General features: G+C 43.8%; 1 protein-coding gene across 1 annotated transcript in view; it reads right to left on the bottom strand.

Annotated features, from left to right (window-relative positions):
* KIFAP3 (kinesin associated protein 3) overlaps window positions 1–20,784 on the bottom strand; it is a 1,322,278-nt gene that overhangs the window by 1,218,826 nt on the left and 82,668 nt on the right. The window contains exon 2 of the mRNA XM_085654829.1: window positions 5,351–5,482. Coding sequence (XP_085510955.1) covers window positions 5,351–5,482 — 132 coding nt within the window. The remainder of the gene's footprint in view (window positions 1–5,350; window positions 5,483–20,784) is intronic.

Here is a 20,784-nt window from a genome sequence, read left to right as displayed (position 1 = left end):
GTCTGCTGTACAGTGCCCCCGTCACCCCCGTGGTGGCGTAGGCTGTGTCCAGTGCCAGGCATCGTGCCCTTTTTTTTACATTTGCGGGGCCTGGGACGGAGCCGTTCGGAATCACTTCCGAGCGGCCATGATGGTTGGCCACGCCCCCAGCTTATTATTTTGGTGTCCCAGACGGCACAAAAATAAGCAGCTGCCTAAAGCCGTATTTTCAGCACTTATCTGTGTATACTCGAACAGCAAATATAAATATAAAGCAATTTTTATTGTGTTCTAGGGCTGCCTGAATGGTCCATGACTGATAATTAAAGGGAAGAAAGACAGAAAAGTCACATTACAAATGAATACATGCTTTTTTTATTTATAACCCTATTTAGTGTCAAGACGAGGGGTTTGCAGGCTCTTTAAACAACACAGGGCTAGCATTTTTTCTTTTGGCAACCCTACATTTTGGGGCACATGCATCATTGTAGGCAAATGCGATTCCATAATTGCGATTATTATGGAATCGCAAGTATGAAATCGCAATTGCCTATGCATGTAGGTTTCGCTAAAATATTAGCGATTCCTACATATTCCTATGAATGGGAATTGCATGCGTATTTTGCGAGTACCAAATAGGTACTCGCAAATTGCGCATGCAATTTTAAGGGTGCAAGGGGGCCAAAAGGCCACCCTGATGCACCCCAAGGGCATGTGTGTGTGTGCGCGCAACACAGCACTTTGAAAAATGCACTTTTATGCATTTTTCAAAGGTTTTGCAAATTACCATCAACTTGAAATTGATGGTAATTTGTGATACCAAATTGCGAAATCACAATTTTAAAATGCATCATGCATTGCATTTAGGGAATTGCAATGTGCGATTCCCTAAATGCATTCGCAATTTAGGTAATCGCAAAATTTGCGATTCCCTAAATTGCGATATTACATTTGGGTTGAGGCATCCCAAATGCAAAAATACCGGTCGCAACGGGGCAGATTAGCAGAATCTGCCCCTTTGCGACCGGTATTAGCAATGATGCATGTGCCCTTATATTCCTTTTCATGAAATGCATTCTCGCACTACGGCAGTAAATGTAAAATACAATGTAAGGAATAGGCAGGGTGGGGCCCCGGGGGGTTACAGGAACCAGAAAAAAAACTAAGCTTTGGTAACCAGTTTACAAAAGGTATGTAAATATGCAAGTGGTCTTTAAAGACCAGTGAAAAACTTTGGCATGCCAGAGACAAGGCTCCAGACACTGCCCAGACGAGCCCACAGCTGCAGCAGCCCGGGCTGAGACACACGACTGAGAGGTGATGGTGGGGGGCTGGTTAGGGCTGAAGCCCATTCAGCCCAATGGCCGTTGCACACAGGCAGGGAAGTATCGGTTGGTCTTTGCTAGAGTTAGGCAAGCTCTGTGTAAAATAAAATAAGAGTTTAAATCTAGTGTTACTACTAACCATAGGCAAATAAGCCATCACTCTGTCTCATTCTCTATCAAAGGGTCGACCTAGTTCCTCTTCCCATTTATCGTGCAAAGGTGTTAGTGGCATTTGACTGTGTTCCTGAATGGATCTCGACAGCCAGCTGACACGGTGGCGGCAGCTCCCCATAGTGCGTAGGTATTTATGAGAGCGCATAATAAAGAGTCTGTGGCGGTGATGTTCCAGGTAGTGCACAGTGCAGAGCATGGTCCGGCAGAAAATCCCCCTTGCAATGTTGGACAAGTTCAGTAAAAGGCATTAAAGTGCCACTGTAAAATATTAACTCTGTATTATTTACATTCTGTTAATTCATTGTCGCCTTGGTTATTGTGATATTTGCTACCACCATTGCAACAATGTGTGATGTACATAAGATACGATCTAATTGTGTATGCAGACCATGTGGGGGGGGGGATAGAAGGAGGAATATTCACTCACTCGGTTGTGTTCTCTTCAAAGAACGAGTAGGGACCAACTGGACATACAACTCCCCAGGGCCTTGGCTTGTTTGATGGTTTCAGTGTGGCAGAAGGGGTGAGAACAGTCAAGGCTGACATCCATGACTGTGTTAAAGTCTCCTCCCATAAGCCAAGGAAGATGCAACTACTCCGCAATAATGGAGGATATATGCTGGAGGTAAAGGTCTTGATTGGAATTCGCCACACATACACTGCCTAGAACTAACATTTTGCCATCCAAAAACTCCTGGACAAAGACAGATCACCCTCGCACATAATTTTTTAATAACCTGTGCGTCAAATGGAACCCCAGCTTGCAACCAAAACGCTGACCCACAGGTGACCCCAGAATAGAGTAGCGAACAATTGACCCCTCCAATTGGTGCACAATTTTGTTACTTCGCCTGTAAACAAATGGTTGCTTTATGGCTGTGTGGATTGATCCCAACCCCCTTAAATTCCAAATGACTATTTTATAGTGCTGTGGTGTAGTTGACATGAGAGTACAATATCCCAAATACTAGATTCAACAAAGCCTCATGTTCCACCAAAAAACAACAAAAGAAACATTCACTAATACAAGAATAAGACTTTTGGCAATTGCTTACTGAGGGGGGGACCAACCCCGGGCATAAGAAGTTAGGTATATTTCAAAGATCTCTCCCACACAGGGACCCAGAGGACCACAATGATAGATATACTTGTAGAACTACAAAAACGTAAATTTTAGGTTGAATAGCCCAAACTCTTAGACATAGTAAATCTACAATATGCATGTAACGGTAATAGCCTTGGTACAATGGTCCAGCCTTGGAGGACACTCTTTGGGGGAAAGGTGGTTTCATGTAGGGATTATTGTGTTCCAGCCAGTCCCACGCAGCACTTGTGAAGTCAAAGAATATGGATTTCTGCTTATTTACCACTTTTGATCACGCCAGACATATCAGGGCATAGGTCAGGCCTGCGTGCAACTGTTTCTTGACTGCCATAAAGGAGGCACGTCTTCTTTGTACTTCCTAGGTATTATCCGGAAATAAGAATACTGTGACACTGTTACTGTCCCCTCCCTAGCCTTCTGAAGGAGAGTATCACAGTTACTGAAACTGACGATACGCACAAGCATACGGCACAGCAGAGTTCTGGGGGCGGAGTCTAGTCAGTGCACGATATGTGTATTCCACAGCGAACAGCGTGGAAAGCCCCCGAGGGCCACTAATGTCTGGAGCCAGTGTTCAATGAATTGCGTCGGATTAGAGCCTTCCACGCCACATAATTGTGACCTGCACGACCCACTGCATCCTTGGCCCAGTCATGGAGGACGGTGAGTTGTTTTTGGAGTTTGGAGATGGCAGTGGCGTGTAAAGCCTGCACTGGGGCCAACGTAGAGAGTGGTTCAGCTGTTGTCACTTTTTCTGAAAGTTTGCAGTGATCATCACCTAGGATTCAGAAATCAGCGGACAGAGCGTCAATGCGAATTTCAATTGTAGCTCTAGAGTCTCTAATTTCTTGGAGTATCACATCTATTTTATCCAGCATAGGCACCAGATGTGTGGGTGGGACACAGTCCTTGAGAGTATGGGTGGAAGAGCCATCTGAGAGGCTATGTTGGAATGGTTCCCTGACATGTTTGGAAACAAGTTTGGTATATTTAGTAACCCTGAGCGGTGAACTGTGCATGATGCCGTTTGCAATAATTGCACAGTGCGGACAAGCATCCGGCACTGTGCAATCACCGCGAACGGCATTTTTCTATCATACTACGCCGCTCGCGTAGCTCTGCGTAGTGTGGCGGAGGTTTTTTTGCACTTCGCATAGTGCAACTTCGCCAACTATGCCCAGGGTAAATATTTAGTGCACCCCATGGTAATGGCTTTAGAGAAAGCCTGATGTGGTCAGCGGTATCCGTGGAGGTAAGGCTCTTGCGCCAGGCCAGGATATCAATTGCCAAGGTAAGCCATCCAGGCTAGTAGGAATGTTCAGGTGAGATCCCAGTGCAGTTTCAAACAGCGAAAGATCGACTTGTGCAGGACTATGGAGGCACCATTCCGCAGTCCTGACCCCCTGACTGCTCAGCAATTGTTGGCATTCTGTTTCAAAGAACGGGGGCTGAGCCACATGCAGCACAGGAAGGCAGATGTTGCTCTCGTAATTTCAGGTTGTTATCCCCCAGCGTGTAGGAGCAACAAGTTGCCACGCTGGCTTAATGAGCCACGGGACTGTCCGACACCTGGGATATGGAGCCGATTGACAGTAGTCGCTTCTCGATGTTCAGGTGGCGGCACGTGAAGCTACACCGTGGAAAGGTTAGGGTCCCTATGGAGCTCTGCTGGTTAAGGAAAAGGGGGGAAGCCAAAAGGCCTCAGTTCCCAAGGAACTATTTCAGCACCCAGCCATCCTCCTGCCAGATCAGGGCTTGGAAATAGATGGGCACTAGGGTAGGAACGCTACTCCTGCCTCCAACAGACCCAGGGAGTCACAGTTTGAATCCCCCTCCCAAACTGGTTGCAGCTGACTGCCCAGCACCCTGTCTCACATCCGTAGCTGTATGGCTGTTCTTGCAGGGCCTGCAGCATGTGGCCTCCAAGTGCCAACAGTTCTGTTCTAATTGTTGCATTGCCCAACCCAATGCCGCTAAATACCGCAGGTGGGGCTCCCATCCCGCTGTCACACCCATCGCTTCGGCCCCTGCTCCTCACTTCTGGAATATTGTCCCTGTCTGTCTGGTGTCACAGTCTACACTAGTCACTTCAGCTGTGCCCTCTACGGCCTGCAACGAGGAGGACGTGCTGGCCTCCAAGCGACTACGGACATTTAATTATGGCAACCCTTTCTCTTCCAGCAAGCACCCAGGCCACCTCTGTGGCATCTGCATGGGCCAGGCTCCTATCGGGCTAATCAGTGGGTGCCGTTGAGGTACCCCTTCATTGTGGGGTGTTGGGAGGTCATATTTACGGCAAGTGCTGATGTGGATTAATGAAGATTCTTGGGCGCCCATCTTTGGAGGTCCGCCACGCCTCATCTTCCACTTACTAATATTTTTGTTGACTTGCATTTGCAAGAAAGAAAATGGGGTTGGGCAAAAATATGGAAGAAGGTTTTTCTGTATCAAATCACAGAAGTAGTTAAATTATTTGGAAGATCTCTGTAAACTACAGGGTATGATCAGAAAAGACATGAGCCAAATTATTCAACCACATTCTCCATCAAATTGATCAGTCATAACAGCAAACACATAGCCTGTAGACCCTCAATGCAGTTCAGATTGTGCAGGATGGAATCATTCAAGATGCAATATGGAAGTCAAAGGACAACGAAAACCGATGATCAAAATTGCTCACAAAATAGTCCTTTAGGAAAAGGTAAAATATGAGATACAATCAATGAAGCCAATTCTTAGTTCAATGCTCAATTTGGTAGAAACCTACATTTTTGTGCACTCCTTACGCTCCCCAAGCATGGGGTCTCCCATCTCTCCGAGAATAGTCGCCTCAACTTCATAGTGGACAACCAAAGCTTTTTCTGTTGGATGGACATCAATGTTACCACCTTTGACTTTCCTATAGTCAAAAAAAGGGAAAACATATGATTACATTTAAAGTAAAAGATGAATTTTGGAATAAAGAGCAACTTGTCAGATAACATGAAGTGTTTTTTTAAATGGACAGAGAATGGCTACATATGCAGAACAAACAATCCTAACCCACTAAATTACATCAATCTTTTTTCTCACTTGATAATTTCTTCTAAAGTAAACATCCTAATTTTTTTTTTAGGAACTGTAACCTGAGAAATTATATTATAGGAGTTACATGACCTAAGCAAACGTGAATGAAAACAGCGCTATTGCACAAGACAAGAATAGGTCACATAATGCAGCTTCTTATAACTGTTGCATATCAGAGACAGCCACTAATAACTATTGCACATTATCCAGAACGCCACTGGTTCGGGAGAAAGGCTTTACCAACATCCTTAGAACATTATGCTAGGTTCCAAAAGACAACTGTCAAAGACTTAATTGATCACAAAGCACTGCATGCCAAGCAAATCTTCCAAGATACGTGCCAAAGGGCCTCAAATCAGCTCAGTAAAACCTGGTTACTTTTCCTAGTTTAATCGGATTACTCATAACAATGTGTTTTCTGATTTGCAAGTAAATGTATTGTACCCTAGACATCTTACTTTAATCATCTATCCTTCCGTTGACAACTCAAACCGTGTTATGTGTGGGCATAGTGATACTTTATTGCAGCTAGAGGAAAACGTATGGAATGGTATTAGAAGATAATAACAGCAGTGCAAGAAGGAGCTGGATGCCATAAGCATTCATGATTTACCAAATGAGTGTTTTCAAAGCATTGTTGTACACAAATTGCAAATACTCCCTTTGGTGTTAACTGTCGCAAATTGTTGCTCATAATACAATTGGGTGCTCTACGAACTTGGAATAATAGCCATCACATTGCCCAACACAAGAGATTGAGCAGCTTTCCTCATTGCTATCTTTCGTCTATGGAAGTGGGGTGGGACCATTGCCCCGAGCAGCACACAGCAGGATGGTCATGAAGCTCTGTGAGTGAGCGTGACTGGGCTGCCTCCTCCTGCTGCTGCAGCTTGCATGAACTCGTATTTAACTCTGGCTCGCCTCTTACCTCCTGTGTAGATCCCCAGTGATAACAATTGTTGAAAAAATACACTGGGCGCACAGCCTCCACAGTTTTGCTAGAGCACTTTCAGCACTCTATTTGTATGGGTGCACTATAGTCATGATTGTCATGCACCTACACACAAGTATATCGTTTACAGTGTTTTATGATTATGAACATGTATTCAGTAGACTCATTTAACATTCATGGTAGTGCAATGTTATAATATGATTATGTATGTATTGTCATGCCTGCATATACAGAGAGCAGGACAATTTATAACCATACAATGTAACCGTTCGTTGTTTAAAGTTGCCAGACTTCCTAGTCCCAAGACTGTACTTGTTTTTGCACCTCCTTGGCATCTCGAGAAATAAATAATTAAATGCATGTTGTTTTCAAGAAATAGCAGTGTTCTCATCCCACTGCAGGTATTGGAATGCCAACTCGTTAATTTCAGATCGGAGAAGATACAAGGAATACTTTGAAGACAGTTGGAAGCGAGAAGGGAGGATATATTTCGTGTTTGACTGGTCTGGGAATCAAGGTCACCACGCCGAACAAAGAAGTCTTAATTAAAGAGTGTGAACCTCCCCAGATAGAAAAAGTTGCAATGGAAAGTTTTACTGGGATGAAACCAAGAATTGAATTCTATATTGTATGATGTGCAGGGACAGTGACCCCAGACTTGTGCTAGCTTTCGGAGAGAAAGGAGCATCTTAGAACTCGCTCCTAGCCTTAAGCACCTTAACCCATTTGACGCGAGTACTTCTCAGGAAGTCAACACGTGCGGACACCTTTGGGAATAGATGGAAGGGTATTAGATAGCATCTCCTCTTAGTAAAGTGTAGGGACAGATTTGTTTTATTTCTAATGAAAAATAATTTAGACTCTGCTTTTATCTTCAGCTGTATCCCGATCCTTGAATTCACCATTGTGTTCCTGTTGTGCCTAATTACTTATATTCGTAGAATCGGCTCTGTATTGATTTTTCTATATCTCTATATGGTAATCTTAAGATGTGTATACATTTTATTATTCTTGGCCTTATAATAAATTGACAAACCTTACAGTCTGAGTCTGTGGTACTTTCAGGTTTGATATGGTCATTGTGTTATGTAGTGTTTTTTCCCCACCACCACTTTTAGTAGGTAAATAAAAGATCCTGAGCACTTATTGTTAGGAGGAAGATAGGGGTGCAATTTAGCGTAATCAAATGGTAGCAGAGGATGGTTTAACTTTAAATAGTGAGAGGAAAAGAGAAATATAGAGTAGAGTAGGAAGAATGGAGGTCCGGATGCAGCACATGAAACATCGGTGAAGAGTGGCGGAAACTGGCGGACGTTGACGGTGCGGCGGAACCAATAAGGCGGCGTGAGTATGAAAGGTTTTGTGAGGAGTGTTAGATTGCAGTGTGTTTTATTTGTGTGATGTTTTGCGGAGTTGGGATGCACGTTGAGTGATTGTGGTTACTGGTACGGGTTCGAACACGTGCGGATCAGGTAATTTCGTGAACGGGCTCAAGAGAAGTCCAAGATCACGGGATAGTATTGTATTGTATTGTAATTGTCTGAGTAAATTGTGGGAGTCGTGAAGCGCTATCGACTGTTCACTTGTGTCAGGGAACTTTGTGTGAGTGCGGGAGTAACTTGTTGTGAGTCACCCCAGGTACTGGAGGTGGATCGCAGTGAGTAAGTGATCAACGCAGGTCGGAGGTCATAGCAGATGCGTGTTCTTGTGTGAGTGTTCTGTCGATCTCATAGTGGATAGACAATTACTCGTTGTTGCAACTGTAAGTTATTGTGACTGTGGTAGGACCAGTTACTTGGTTAATAACTTTGGGTTATACAATTACTTGTCGAAGCGAATGTGTGTGCGAGTGTACGAAGCAAAATTGTAAAGGCGGGTGAGCAGCTGCAAGGAGTGAGCAGTAATGTCAGTGCGCGCCGAGCTGGGATTGGTCGGTTGGTGTAGCGCCGCGCTGGGATTGGTTGCTCTGCATTCGTAGTCGGATTGTGGGTTACAAATTGGTCGATTTTCACGATGCGTTGCTTTCGAGTGTTGAGAGACTTATGCCGAGGTGACAGAGGGGTGATGACTCGGGTCGGAGAGGAAGCTCCACCGGAGAATACCCCGGCACATTATATGGCAACGAATGTGGGCTTGCATACGATCGTTTGGCTTCAGAATTGGCATAAAATCACAGAGAGGGAAGGGAATTGGCTTTCCCTCGCTATGGGTCATTTCGTAAGGAGGTTTTATACCAGCTGAGGGGGGTGATGGCTGGCCTTAAACCTCCACCTCGACCCACACAATTTGAGGCATTATATGCTTGGATGAGAGCCGCAATAGCAAAGAAAAGAAAGACATCACAGGGACTAATGAGAAGAGCAATGAAGGCATATCAAGATGCCAGATGGGATGCACTGCTGAAACGATGGAGAGTAGACACTATAGAAGGAGAGCGCTTGTATCCCTTTCGATTGTTAGCAGACGAATCAGAGGGAAGGAGTAAGAAAGAGGAGGATAGAGATACAGACGATAGTTTTCTGGCAGGCTCTTAGCAGAATGCTCTCCACCTTGTGACTCTAAGTCAGAGACAGAGAGGTCGCAACCACTAGAGGAGACGGTAGGAGCAGGGCAGATGGGATTGAAAGAACAGTTAACAGGAGACAAGAGACAAATAGCCATGGCACAGATCCCAGGAGGGTCAGGGGGAATGAGATACCCCAATTACGAAACCGCCCAACCTGCAGGGAATATGCAGTTACCTGATGCTTTGTCAGTGCCAGTAGTCCCCATATATTCTCCTGAAGAGAGACAAAATGACAGTCAACAGTACACAGGTGACAGGGAAGAGACAATATCTGGGGGAAGCCTTACACAGACGAGAGCAGGTCTAGGCCAGGTACCCGTGGCTTATAGTATTCCATTGCCTGCTACTGCAGATCCATCACGAATGGACAGTGGGTCAGAAAGGAGACAAACAGGAATCTTGGCGAATTCTAGGTCAGACCTTCGAATGTGGGATTAACCAGTGAGAGAGTCAATGTTGCCAAGAGAGGAAATAACGAGGGCAGAGCCTTCTAGGATACTGTGGGCCGCAGGGTGTGTGTGCAGGTAATCACTGGATGAGTAGGAGCTGGGATAGAGAAGATCGTTCAGCAGCAAAGAGGGAAGAAGGAGCAATACCGAGGAGAACACAGAGTTGCGACAGAGAAGACGTAGAAAGGGAAAGAAATCAGAAAGCGTTACAGAGTGCTATTAAAGCGCCAATGTTGGATGTGGTTCGGTTAAAGGTGGAAATAGATGAAGTGGTTGAAGGGAATTTGCCTTTGGAAATAATTGAGACATATGAACCAAATTAATAGTTATTTGTAGCCAAAGACATTACAAGAAAAGCAAAGCGGGCTTATGATGCCCTATGGCAGTTAGCACAAAAGTATGATGTTGATTTGACAAAGACGAAGATGATGCAGGGTTCTTGCAGACTAAATTACACAGACAAGGAGCTGGAGGAAAAGCGAACTGTCGGGTTGAAAGCCCAGGTCAGAGAACTGGTACTAGGCATGCGAGCTTGGAAAGCACTAGACAGATGGGAAGAGAGGTGGGCCAAAAAGAAAAGTGCTAAGACCAGAATAGGCACCTCCTCACAGCAGGGAGAAGGGTTGGAAGCCACTGGTAATATTCCTTTAAGAGAAGTGCAAAATGGAGGGTGTGTACATTTGCCATGGAGCAGAGGTGATTTGGCTGCTTTCACTAATGATTTTCCTCGCCTGAGGGAGAAACCTGCAGAATGGTTCAAACAGATAGACCGGTTTGTCAAGATTTCGAAGGTGTTGTGGATTGATCTGAACACGTTGTTTGATATAGTGGTCCCGGCAGATTTGTGGGCTGCATGCAAAATTGCTTGAGTGGCCAACAGCAGAGCCACCTAGAGACTCTGTAACGCATGGTCCTTCACCTGATGTGATGAGGAAATATGAGCAAGTGATTACCTGGTTGCAGTCTAAGGTAGCTCCGCAGATCGTGGATTGGCTTAAAAGTGATCGTACGACTCAAGAGCCTAAAGAATCAGTGCATGATTATTATGAACGATTGTTATTGGCTTTCAAACAGCATAGTGGGTTGGATACTAATGATCAGAAGGATATGGGACAGTTTGTCTCAAAGTTCGTGTAAGGGTTGAAATCGGATATTAGTTTAATGATACAACACCACCTGATAGGTTGGCAGAATAAGTCGGTAGATGAAATACTGCGGTATGCTAAGTATTGTAGTGATCAAGTGGAATCAGCACAAAGGAAATTGCAAGACATGGTGATGTTGGCTCAGTTGAGAAACGCAGATTACATGCAGGGGGTTGGGGGAGGAATGGGTCGAGGCAGAGTAAGTGGTCGAGGTATGGGTCAACAAATGGCAACAACCAGGTCAGGGACAAGGAAGAGGTACGGAGAGGAGTACAAGTGAGTGGGAGGCACAACAAAAGAAGGTGACTGCCTGTCATTGTCACAAGACGGGACATTGGAAGCGCGAGTGTCGCTTAAATCCTGCTAATCAGATTCAACCCGAGGGAGAGGGACACATGAGCGAGACTTTACAGACAGTGATCAAACTTAGGTCCATGTATGGAGGTTGCGAGCCACAAGTACAGGTGCCACAGCCTCCCAGAATACCCACGTACAATCAGACGTATCAGCAGATGCCGTATTTTGAAAAACGAGATAGATACGATCAGTCTCAGGGCATCTAGAGTACCAGAGGGGGGTGCAGGAAGAATGCCCTCTCAATACCATATTGGAGGTTGATCAGAGTGGGCCATTTGTGGATGCAGATGTGAATGGATATCCGGTCACCTTTTTATTAGATACTGGAGCTGCACGTTCCACAGTAAGAACAGATGTGGTCCCCAATTTATCTCTTTCTGGACAATCAATTCAAGTAGTGGGTGTCAGTAATCAGAGAATGACCAACCTGTTAAATGCATTACCTGTCAGAATAGGGCCGTTCAAGGATAAGCACCAGTTTGTGGTAAGCAATACAAGTACGGTCTGTCTTTTGGGTCGTGATCTTTTGTGCAAATTAAATTGTAACATTTCATGCACTCCGAGAGACGTGGTGCTGCAGACTTATGATGATGATGATTTCAAAATGGTTAATATGAGCATGTGTGCAGAACGGTTTGTCGTTCTCACAAAAGCAGAATTGCCGCATGATTTGAGAGACTCAGTTGACCTGCAAGTGTGGGATTTAACAGGTGAAGAGACGGGGCTAATCCGAGGTGTGGAACCTGTGAAGATACAGATTAGATCGAATACAGAGTTTCCACGAACCCCACAATACAAACTGTCTGCAGAGACAGTGGCCAGACTAACTCCCGTCATTGAGTCGATGATTGCACAAGGCATTTTAAAGGATATACGAGGAAGTTCCTGTAATTCACAGATTATGGGACTGCAGAAGCTTAGCGGCAAGTATAGGATAGTACAAGATCTGCGTAAGATTAATGACATTGTGATTCCCTGTTGTCCTGTGGTACCGAATCCAGCTGTTAATCTCTTTCAAATACCATGTGAAGCGGAATGGTTAACCATCATAGATTTGTGTCAGGCGTTCTTTTCCATACCTTTACACGAAGATAGCCAGTATTTATTTGCATTTTGGATGGGCGACCGTGTCTCAACATGGTGTAGAATCCCACAAGGGTATACAGAAAGCCCCTCCATCTTTAGCCAGTGCCTGAAAAAGAATCTCGAAGGACTGGTGATGCCTCAGAAATCAGTCCTGGTTCAGTATATTGACAACCTTTTGGTCGCCTCAGAAAATGAAGATGCGTGCAGGATCGACACAGTGGCTTTGTTAAACCATTTGGCAGAGAATGGACACAAGGTGTCGCCAAATAAATTACAGTACTGTCTACCTGAAGTTCAGTAACTGGGACATCGCATTGAGAAGGGAAAGCGAAGAGTGTCACCAGATCGCATAGAGGCAATCTTGCAAATGGGAACTCCGAAAACACAAAAAGAAGTCTACATGTTTTTGGGTATGGTCGGCTATTGTCGACAGTGGATCTCAAACTTTTCCTTACATGCACAGCCTTTGTTAAGATTAACACGAAAAGACATCAGTGATCCGGGCCCATGGGATGAAGAATGCTTGAGAGCCTTCCATGAGTTGCGAGAAAGCATATGTCGTGCCCCAGCTCTTGGAATGCCAGACTATAATAAAGCGTTTTTGCTCTTCTGCTGTGAGAAGGAGGGATGTGCATTAGCGGTCCTTGTACCGACACATGGGGGTGCCCGAAGACCAGTGACTTACTTTTCAGCCACATTAGATCCAGTAGCTTCTGCGTTGCCTGGATGTCTGAAATCCGTTGCTGCAACTGGTGTCAGCATTGAAAGATGCGAAAGCATCGTGATGGGTCATCCTTTCATCGTTTATGTACCAAATTCTGTAGATTTGTTGATGACCAGAACAAAAACGCAGTACCTTACGAACAACAGGTTGACCAAGTATGAACAAGTCATTTTAGCATCTGAAAATGTTACGTTGAGATGTTGTACTATTCTGAACCCCGCTACATTGTTGCCTGTCCCCCAAGATGACGGAGATGAAAATTGTGAAGAGCATGATTGCTTAGATGTCACTGAAATATCAACCAAACCCAGACCTGACATTGTCGATGAACCTTTACCCGAATCTGATTTGATCCTCTTTGTTGATGGTTCATGTCTACGAGAAAATGAAGGGTACTTAAGAGCAGCATTTGCTGTATGCACCATCACCGGAGTAGTAGAAGCTGCTTGTTTGAATAGAGTATTCTCTGCTCAAGAAGCGGAAATGATTGCATTGATACATGCTTGTACTATTTCACATGAAGTCCGAGTGACGATCTATATGGACAGCCAATATGGGTTTGATGTAGTTCATGATTTTGGTCAGCTGTGGTCTCAAAGGGGATTCCTGACATCCTCCGGGTCTCCGATCCGAAATGGTGAATATGTGCGCCAACTATTGGACGCTTTGCAAAAGCCCAAGGCCATAGCAGTTGTGAAGTGCGCTGCTCACGGAAAGGGAGAAGATTTCGTCACAAAGGGCAATTACTATGCTGACGAAGTAGCTCGTTTTTGTGCCATACATGCATGTGTTTTAATGGACAATATACAGGAGAAAGCACAGAAGAGACCGAGCTCAGCATGATTTTAGCTGTAGCTGATACATGGGATGAGGTGAAGCGGTTACAAGATGAAGTCTCAGAGGAAGAAGCTGTTTCATGGGTCAGAGCAGGCTGTGTATAGAGAGATGATGGCATTTGGGTGTCAACCGATAATAGAGCAATACTTCCTAATTGTTTGTTAAGCCCAATGGCAAGGCAGATTCACGGAGCAAGGCAGATTCACGGAGCAGTTCATCTGGGACGAGATGCCATGGTGAGAGTGTTCAGGTAGACATGGTTTAATCCACGCTTTCGTGTGATTGCTGAAGAAGTGCGTCATAGATGTGTTACGTGTCAGCAAATGAATGCATGGAAAAGAACTGTGGTTACAATGAGTCACATTGGACGATCAGGAGGTCCTTTTAACAGGATACAATTGGATTTTATTGAGATGCCAAGATGCAATAGGCTGAGATATGTTTTGGTGGTGGTGTGTATCTTTTCACGTTGGGTTGAGGCATATCCAACTCGACAATGTGATAATCTCACTGCGACAAAGCTGCTATTGCGAGAACTTATCCCGAGGTACGGATTTCCGACTTCAGTAGAAACAGATAGAGGAACTCACTTCCATAGTGAACTCATGAAGCTGTTGTGTGCTGCTTTAAACATAGACCAAAGATTGCATTGCAGCTACAGACCAGAGGCATCTGGTCTGGTGGAACAGGTGAATGGCACAATCAAAATGAGTGGCTAAGGTTTGTTCATCAACTGCATGGAAGGGGCCCGATGCTTTGACTCTTGTGCTAATGAGTTTGCACAGCACTCCTGATAGGAGGACAGGGCTATCCCCTCATGAAATATTGACAGGGAGAGCTATGAGATTGCCTTTGGACTATTGTAGGGGACTGGCTGATGGGGTTAATTCTGTGTCTCACCAGGTCGAGGCTGCGACTGCGTCCACCTCGAGAGACCTGCTGTATGACGTGAACCCCGGAGACTGGGTTCTTGTACGCAAGCACGTGCAGAAAAGCTGTCTGGATACCCGCTGGAGAGGACCATATAAGGTGATATTGGTCACAAGTACAGCAGTAAAGTGTGGAGGACTGCCACATTGGATTCACGCTTCGCATACCCGCAAAGTTCCGGAGCCGGTGGAGGAATCACCCATTCCCCAAGTTGCTCGAAGAACAACTGAATCTGAAGACTTACAGGGAGAAACAGCACAAGGAGAAAGATAACTGCATGCGGAGGAGCAGACTACAGAGCCTGAAATTGACGACATTGTAGAAGTACCCTCTGAACCAGATCTGAGTAAACAGCCTAGTGTAGAAGGAACAGACAGAGGAAGAGCAGAGAGCAAGTGCCAGAGCAGAAAAGTGGCCAGCAAAAAAAGAAAGGCTAAATAGAAGACTTGCATCTGAGAAAAATCTTGCTCAGATTCCTGAAACGTCTGAATCTGAACAAAGCGAATAAGAAGATAATCTGGATGATCTAAGACACTCAAGAAGAAAAAGAACACCGTCTCAGAAGTACGCATCTCCTGAGTGGACATATCTGGTTGCAGATACAGAGACCGAGGAATTCCGGGAGACTGGGAACTGGAACAGTGAGCTACGGAGGGGACACCCTCCCGATTGATATTCAGTTGTTAGTCCCAGGAGTTCAAGCCTTTGGAACCCTGACACTGCAAGTTCCGAATCCACCCAGATTGAGTGGGCTGCACTTTTTGAGTCTTAATCAAGTTGTTTTCCCTTCTTCTGGTCGACAGCTTAATGCATTTGAATTAGGAGAAATTTGTGCTGAAATCTTGCAAATGGTTCTCCAAATACTTGGCTCTAATCTTATTAGAGATGAAGCTTGAACTGTGATCTTACCAAAGAACTCATTAGCCCTTAGAAAGAAGATAACCTAGCCCCAAGTGAAAGAAGATTTACATTTAGGGTACTTTCAATAGAGAGAAGAATGCAGGATTAGGGCTGACTACTTCTCTACAATAGGCTTAGCATTGATGGACTAAAGCCGGCAAATTTGAGTGAGAAATCAATCAAAGGACATTGAAATTGGAGTTTAAAAGTACAGAAAAGGAAATTAGAGACACTCAACGTTTCTTCGGTGTGTCAGATACGATAGTGGAAACATGGTTTCCGAAACATCTGGACGAAAACAAAAAGGTAATATTGGAACTCCTATAGCAATAGTGCAGCTTGTCATAATTGTGGTGATTGTCACGTCTTTGAGTGGGTCTCCCAATGATGAAAAGAATGGGGAACAGCCTACCCTTACCCCACCCGGTTCAAATGTAGATATAGAAGAAGGTCCATCCATGAAAGATAAGGAAATGATTAAGGAAACTAGTCGTAGATTGCATGTGGATTTGTCAAAGGGTGATTTCATGCTGAATGCATATGCACGTTTGTTGTACGAGTATGTGGACACAATGGAAGCGAAAGACTGCTATGTGTGCATGCAATTACCAGTGTCAGTAGAGGAAGGTATACAATATCATCACTGGCCTGTGACTTATGGAATTACATGCAGTGTATTATTAAGTATGTTTTATAGTAAAGCCCATTTTGAATATTATTTCTCAAATGATGATGTGGTACTCTCTGAAGTTCCAGTCTTAAAACACATGAAAAAATATGATTATTACAAGAATGTAGAGCGCATGTCTAAGTACTTCGTGCCTATTATCACCTTAGATACGCCCTATGCACACAGACACAATTTGACCTGTATGTTAACTGACATTGAAAATAAATTTGTGGATCAGATAGAAGATCAACATAGGCAAACCTTGTTTCGACCAGATCCGAAACATAAGGTACTGCCATGGACCAAAGAAGAACTAGATCACAAAGCGAAAGGAAGTTCAGGAGCCATAGCTTTAGACTTTCAGCAGAAAGGAATGTTGTGCATTAGACATCCGCCCACATATGATAAGATATTCATGGGTCAAAGTGATTGTGAACACGTTTTTCTGAGTCTATAAGAAAAGCATTATTGGATAAATTAACCATAGTGCCGAATGTTTATTTTGTATGTGGAAAGAATGCTTATGTGAAACTGCCCAAGAATTGGTATGGGACATGCTATTAGCCATAGTATTTCCCAGGATATTCCATGTGGAGGATTTATGGCCTTTGGAAGGAAAAAGATCTCACAGGGGAAAACGTGGTGTAAGTGCTGGAGAAATCATTGGTGATGTGTTTGAAGCTATGATACCTAGTCTAGGTGTGGTTTTGAATGATGTAAAAATTTGAAAGCTGGCAACGATAGTGGATAAACTCTCCGTGAACACAGCACAAATCCTGTTATTAGTGGATGGTGAGATGGTCTCGATAAGGGCTATGGTTCTTCAAAATAGTCTTGCTTTAGACATCCTACTAGCAAAAGCTGGAGGAGTCTGTAAACTTTTGAGAGTCCAACAGCGGTGCACTTATATTCCTGACAATAGTCGGGATATAAGGACATATATTGCTAATATTTCAGATATCCATCAAGAATTGAGTAATTTGGCTGCTGAGGGGCTCTGGGATCACATTGGCAAGGGTTTCGGACAAATTGGCAGTTGGTTTGGCAGTTTGGGACAGGGAATTATGGGTTATATCTTGAAACCCATCATCATAACTGTCATTTGCATAATTGTATTGTTAGGAGTCATCAAAGCATGCAAACGGCAAAGGGCCAGACATCAGGAGAATGTACTGAAAAAACGAGAACAGCAAATGGAAAGACTGCAGGACAGTCATTACCAGCACTATAAGGGTTAGAGAGATTTAGACACGGACAGCAAGCTACTTCTTCTGTTTAGGTCGGTCTTTTCTACAAGGAGGAAATTTTGAAAGAAAATAATTTGGTGTTATGACACTAGTCATAAGAAGGGGGGAATTGATAGAGCGCTCTTATTTGTATGGGTGCACTATAGTCATGATTGTCATGCACCTACACACAAGTATATCGTTTGCAGTGTTTTATGATAATGAACATGTATTCAGTGGACTCATTTAACATTAATGGCAGTGCAATGTTATAATAGGATTATGTATGTATTGTCATGCCAGGATATACAGAGAGCAGGACAATTTATAACCATATTATGTAACCGTTCGTTGTTTAAAGTTGCCAGACTTCCTAGGCCCAAGACTGTACTTGTTTTTGCACCTCCTTGGCTTCTCGAGAAATAAATAATGAACTGCATGTTGTTTTCAAGAAATAGCAGTGTTCTCATCCTACTGCAGGTATTGGAATGCCAACTCATTATTTTCAAATCGGAGAAGATACAAGGAATACTTTGAAGACAGTTGGAAGCGAGAAGGGAGGATATCTTTCGTGTCTGGCTGGTCTGGGAATCAAAGTCACCACACCGAACAACGAAGTCTTAATTAAAGAGCGTGAACCTCCTCAGGTCGAAAAAGTTACAATGGAACGTTTTACTAGGATGAAACCAAGAATTGAATTCTATATTGTATGATGCGCAAGGACAGTGACCCCAGACTTCTGCTAGCTTTCGGAGAGAAAGGAGCATCTTAGAACTCGCTCCTGGCCTTAAGCACCTTAACCCATTTGACGTGAGTACTTCTCAGGAAGTCAACACGTGCTGACACCTTTGGGAATAGATGGAAGGGTATTAGATAGCATCTCCTCTTAGTATAGTGTAGGGACAGATTTGTTTTATTTCTAATGAAAAAGGATTTAGACTCTGCTTTTATCTTCAGCTGTATCCTGATCCTTGAGGTCACCATTGTATTCCTGTTGTGCCGAATTACTTATATTCGTCGAATCGGCTCTGTATTGATTTTTCTATATGCTAATCTTAAGATGTGTATACATTTTATTATTTTTGGCCTTATAATAAATTGACAAACCTAACAGTCGGAGTCTGTGGTACTTTCAGGTATGATGTGGTCATTGTGTTATGTAGTGTTTTTTCCCCACCACCACTTTTAGTAGGTAAATAAAAGATCCTGAGCGCTAATTGTTAGGAGGAAGACAAGGGGGAAATTTAGCGTAATCAGTTTGATGACGCTAATTGTGCTCTGTAGGAGATCACAGAGCTGTAGCACAGCTTACATAGTATGCTCAAAGCCTGCATCCAGAGCTAATTCCAGCAAGACACTCAATACTCGAAACATCTGACACTTTCACCTCCCCACCTGTCTTCTACAAGTCTATTACCTCTCTCCATTTCAGCTTCATTTTTTTTCTTCCCGATCTCTTTTTACTAGCTCTCCACCACATCTGCACCACCCTCCAATCTCAATTGTCACTCCCTTTTCCTTCCTCACCTCCCTTTCAGTGTCCTCTTCTATCTTCCCATTTATTTTTCTTGACTTCCGGGTACAGTAGACACAGAAGAAACACTACTGCAACAATACAGCTTCTTTTGACAAAACTCCATATTGAAGAACCTGACTGGCTCTTTAAGGGGCCTTTCGCTGATCGACAGTAACAATCAAATCACACCACAAATCTTAGATTGGAAATAGGCTGTGCCTCAAACAGGGTCACTAGAGTACAATTCCAATTTTCCACTAAACTCTCCAGTGTAGCTTTGGCTGTGTGCTTTAATTCCACTTGACTATCTTTACGTGAGTAACAGGGATTTCCTTCCTTTGCAGTACTCTGCTCTTTTCTTATTCCAACCTAACCTGACAAGTGCTGTCGTCACTACTGCGATAAAACACACCTAAAACAATATGCTACCACCTGCTTCATAGTAGAGATTACGTTTTTTGTGTGATGTGTTGTTTTAGGTTCAGCTTGGCATCTGGCCAAACAGTTATTTTAGTCTAACCACAAACCTTTTTACCCAACTGCTACAGAATTCGCTTTCCCTGCATACCTCAAACAGGATACAAACTGGTCTTCCCTGAGTAAGATCTTCCTACTTTTTTTTTTTTAAACAGTGTAAGATCTTCCTACTGGATACCATACCATACAGTGTATGGGAAAGAGGTGAAGCACCAGGCTCAGTGCAAGGATAAAGTAACAAGAAGCGCGGCAACTTCAGAGACAAGACAAAAATCAATACAATTGTAGCTAAAATTATTACAAAACAATATTTTTATTTTATTTTATATTCTTTTTTATATTCGTTATTTACTTCATATGTATGATAAATGCTTTTGTAAACATGATCATTAATATTCAATAATACGCAATCAAAGAGTGAATTTTGCTTTGAAAAACATAAATATACATCCTTTAGTTCTGTTCAATTACATGAAAGCCTTAAACCAACACATGAATATGTAAAGTTATAAAACACTGAACAAGTATACGGAAATTTGAAGTTATGACGCGTTTCGGCAAAGTGGGCGTGGCTACCGTCAATGCCGGTTAGCATGATGGACATCGTAGTCCCACAGGTGAGTACATTCTATTTCCTTAGTAGGCTCCATGCCCCTGTACGATCCTTAAAGCTTTCATTAAAAACCTCTTGTAGGTAGCCACGCCCACTAAAGGCGGTTCAATTTAATTAATAAAGAAAGAAAACACTGGTGATGTTTCTTCAATGCCTCTGTCTACTAGCTCATGACTAAGAGGCGGGATGCCTCGAAACACGTCGAGCACGAACAAATTATGGATGACAGAGTGGTGAGCTGCAGCGAGGTTATACAATCCCTGATGGGCGGAACAGCATTGAGTGCACTCTCAAGCGCAAGTGACTTTGAACAATATTGAATATGCTACTTACCAGTATGCATCTGTTCTTGGCATGTAGGGCTGCTGACATTCATATCTGTGCATAGATCGCCGCCTAGTGTTGGGTCCGGATGTTTGCACGTTGTTGTCCTGGAAGAGTCTTCGAAGTATCCTGGGATAGGTGACTCCTCCCCTGGACTACAGTGCGCATGGGCATCCTCTCCATCCTCAGATTGTTTTTCGCCATTGTGGCAGTGATGGAGTAGATACAGAAAGTGATGACCATGCTTACAGTAATTCTGAGAGCTGCAGCTGCTACAGGCGCCGGGGAGGAGGGAGGGCGATATGAATGTCAGCAGCCCTACATGCCAAGACCAGATGCATACTGGTAAGTAGCATATTCAGT

Source organism: Triturus cristatus, chromosome 4_1 (genome assembly GCF_964204655.1).
Source record: "Triturus cristatus chromosome 4_1, aTriCri1.1, whole genome shotgun sequence".
In the NCBI taxonomy this organism is placed as follows: domain Eukaryota; kingdom Metazoa; phylum Chordata; class Amphibia; order Caudata; family Salamandridae; genus Triturus; species Triturus cristatus.
This window is presented reverse-complemented; position numbering and strand designations above follow the sequence as displayed.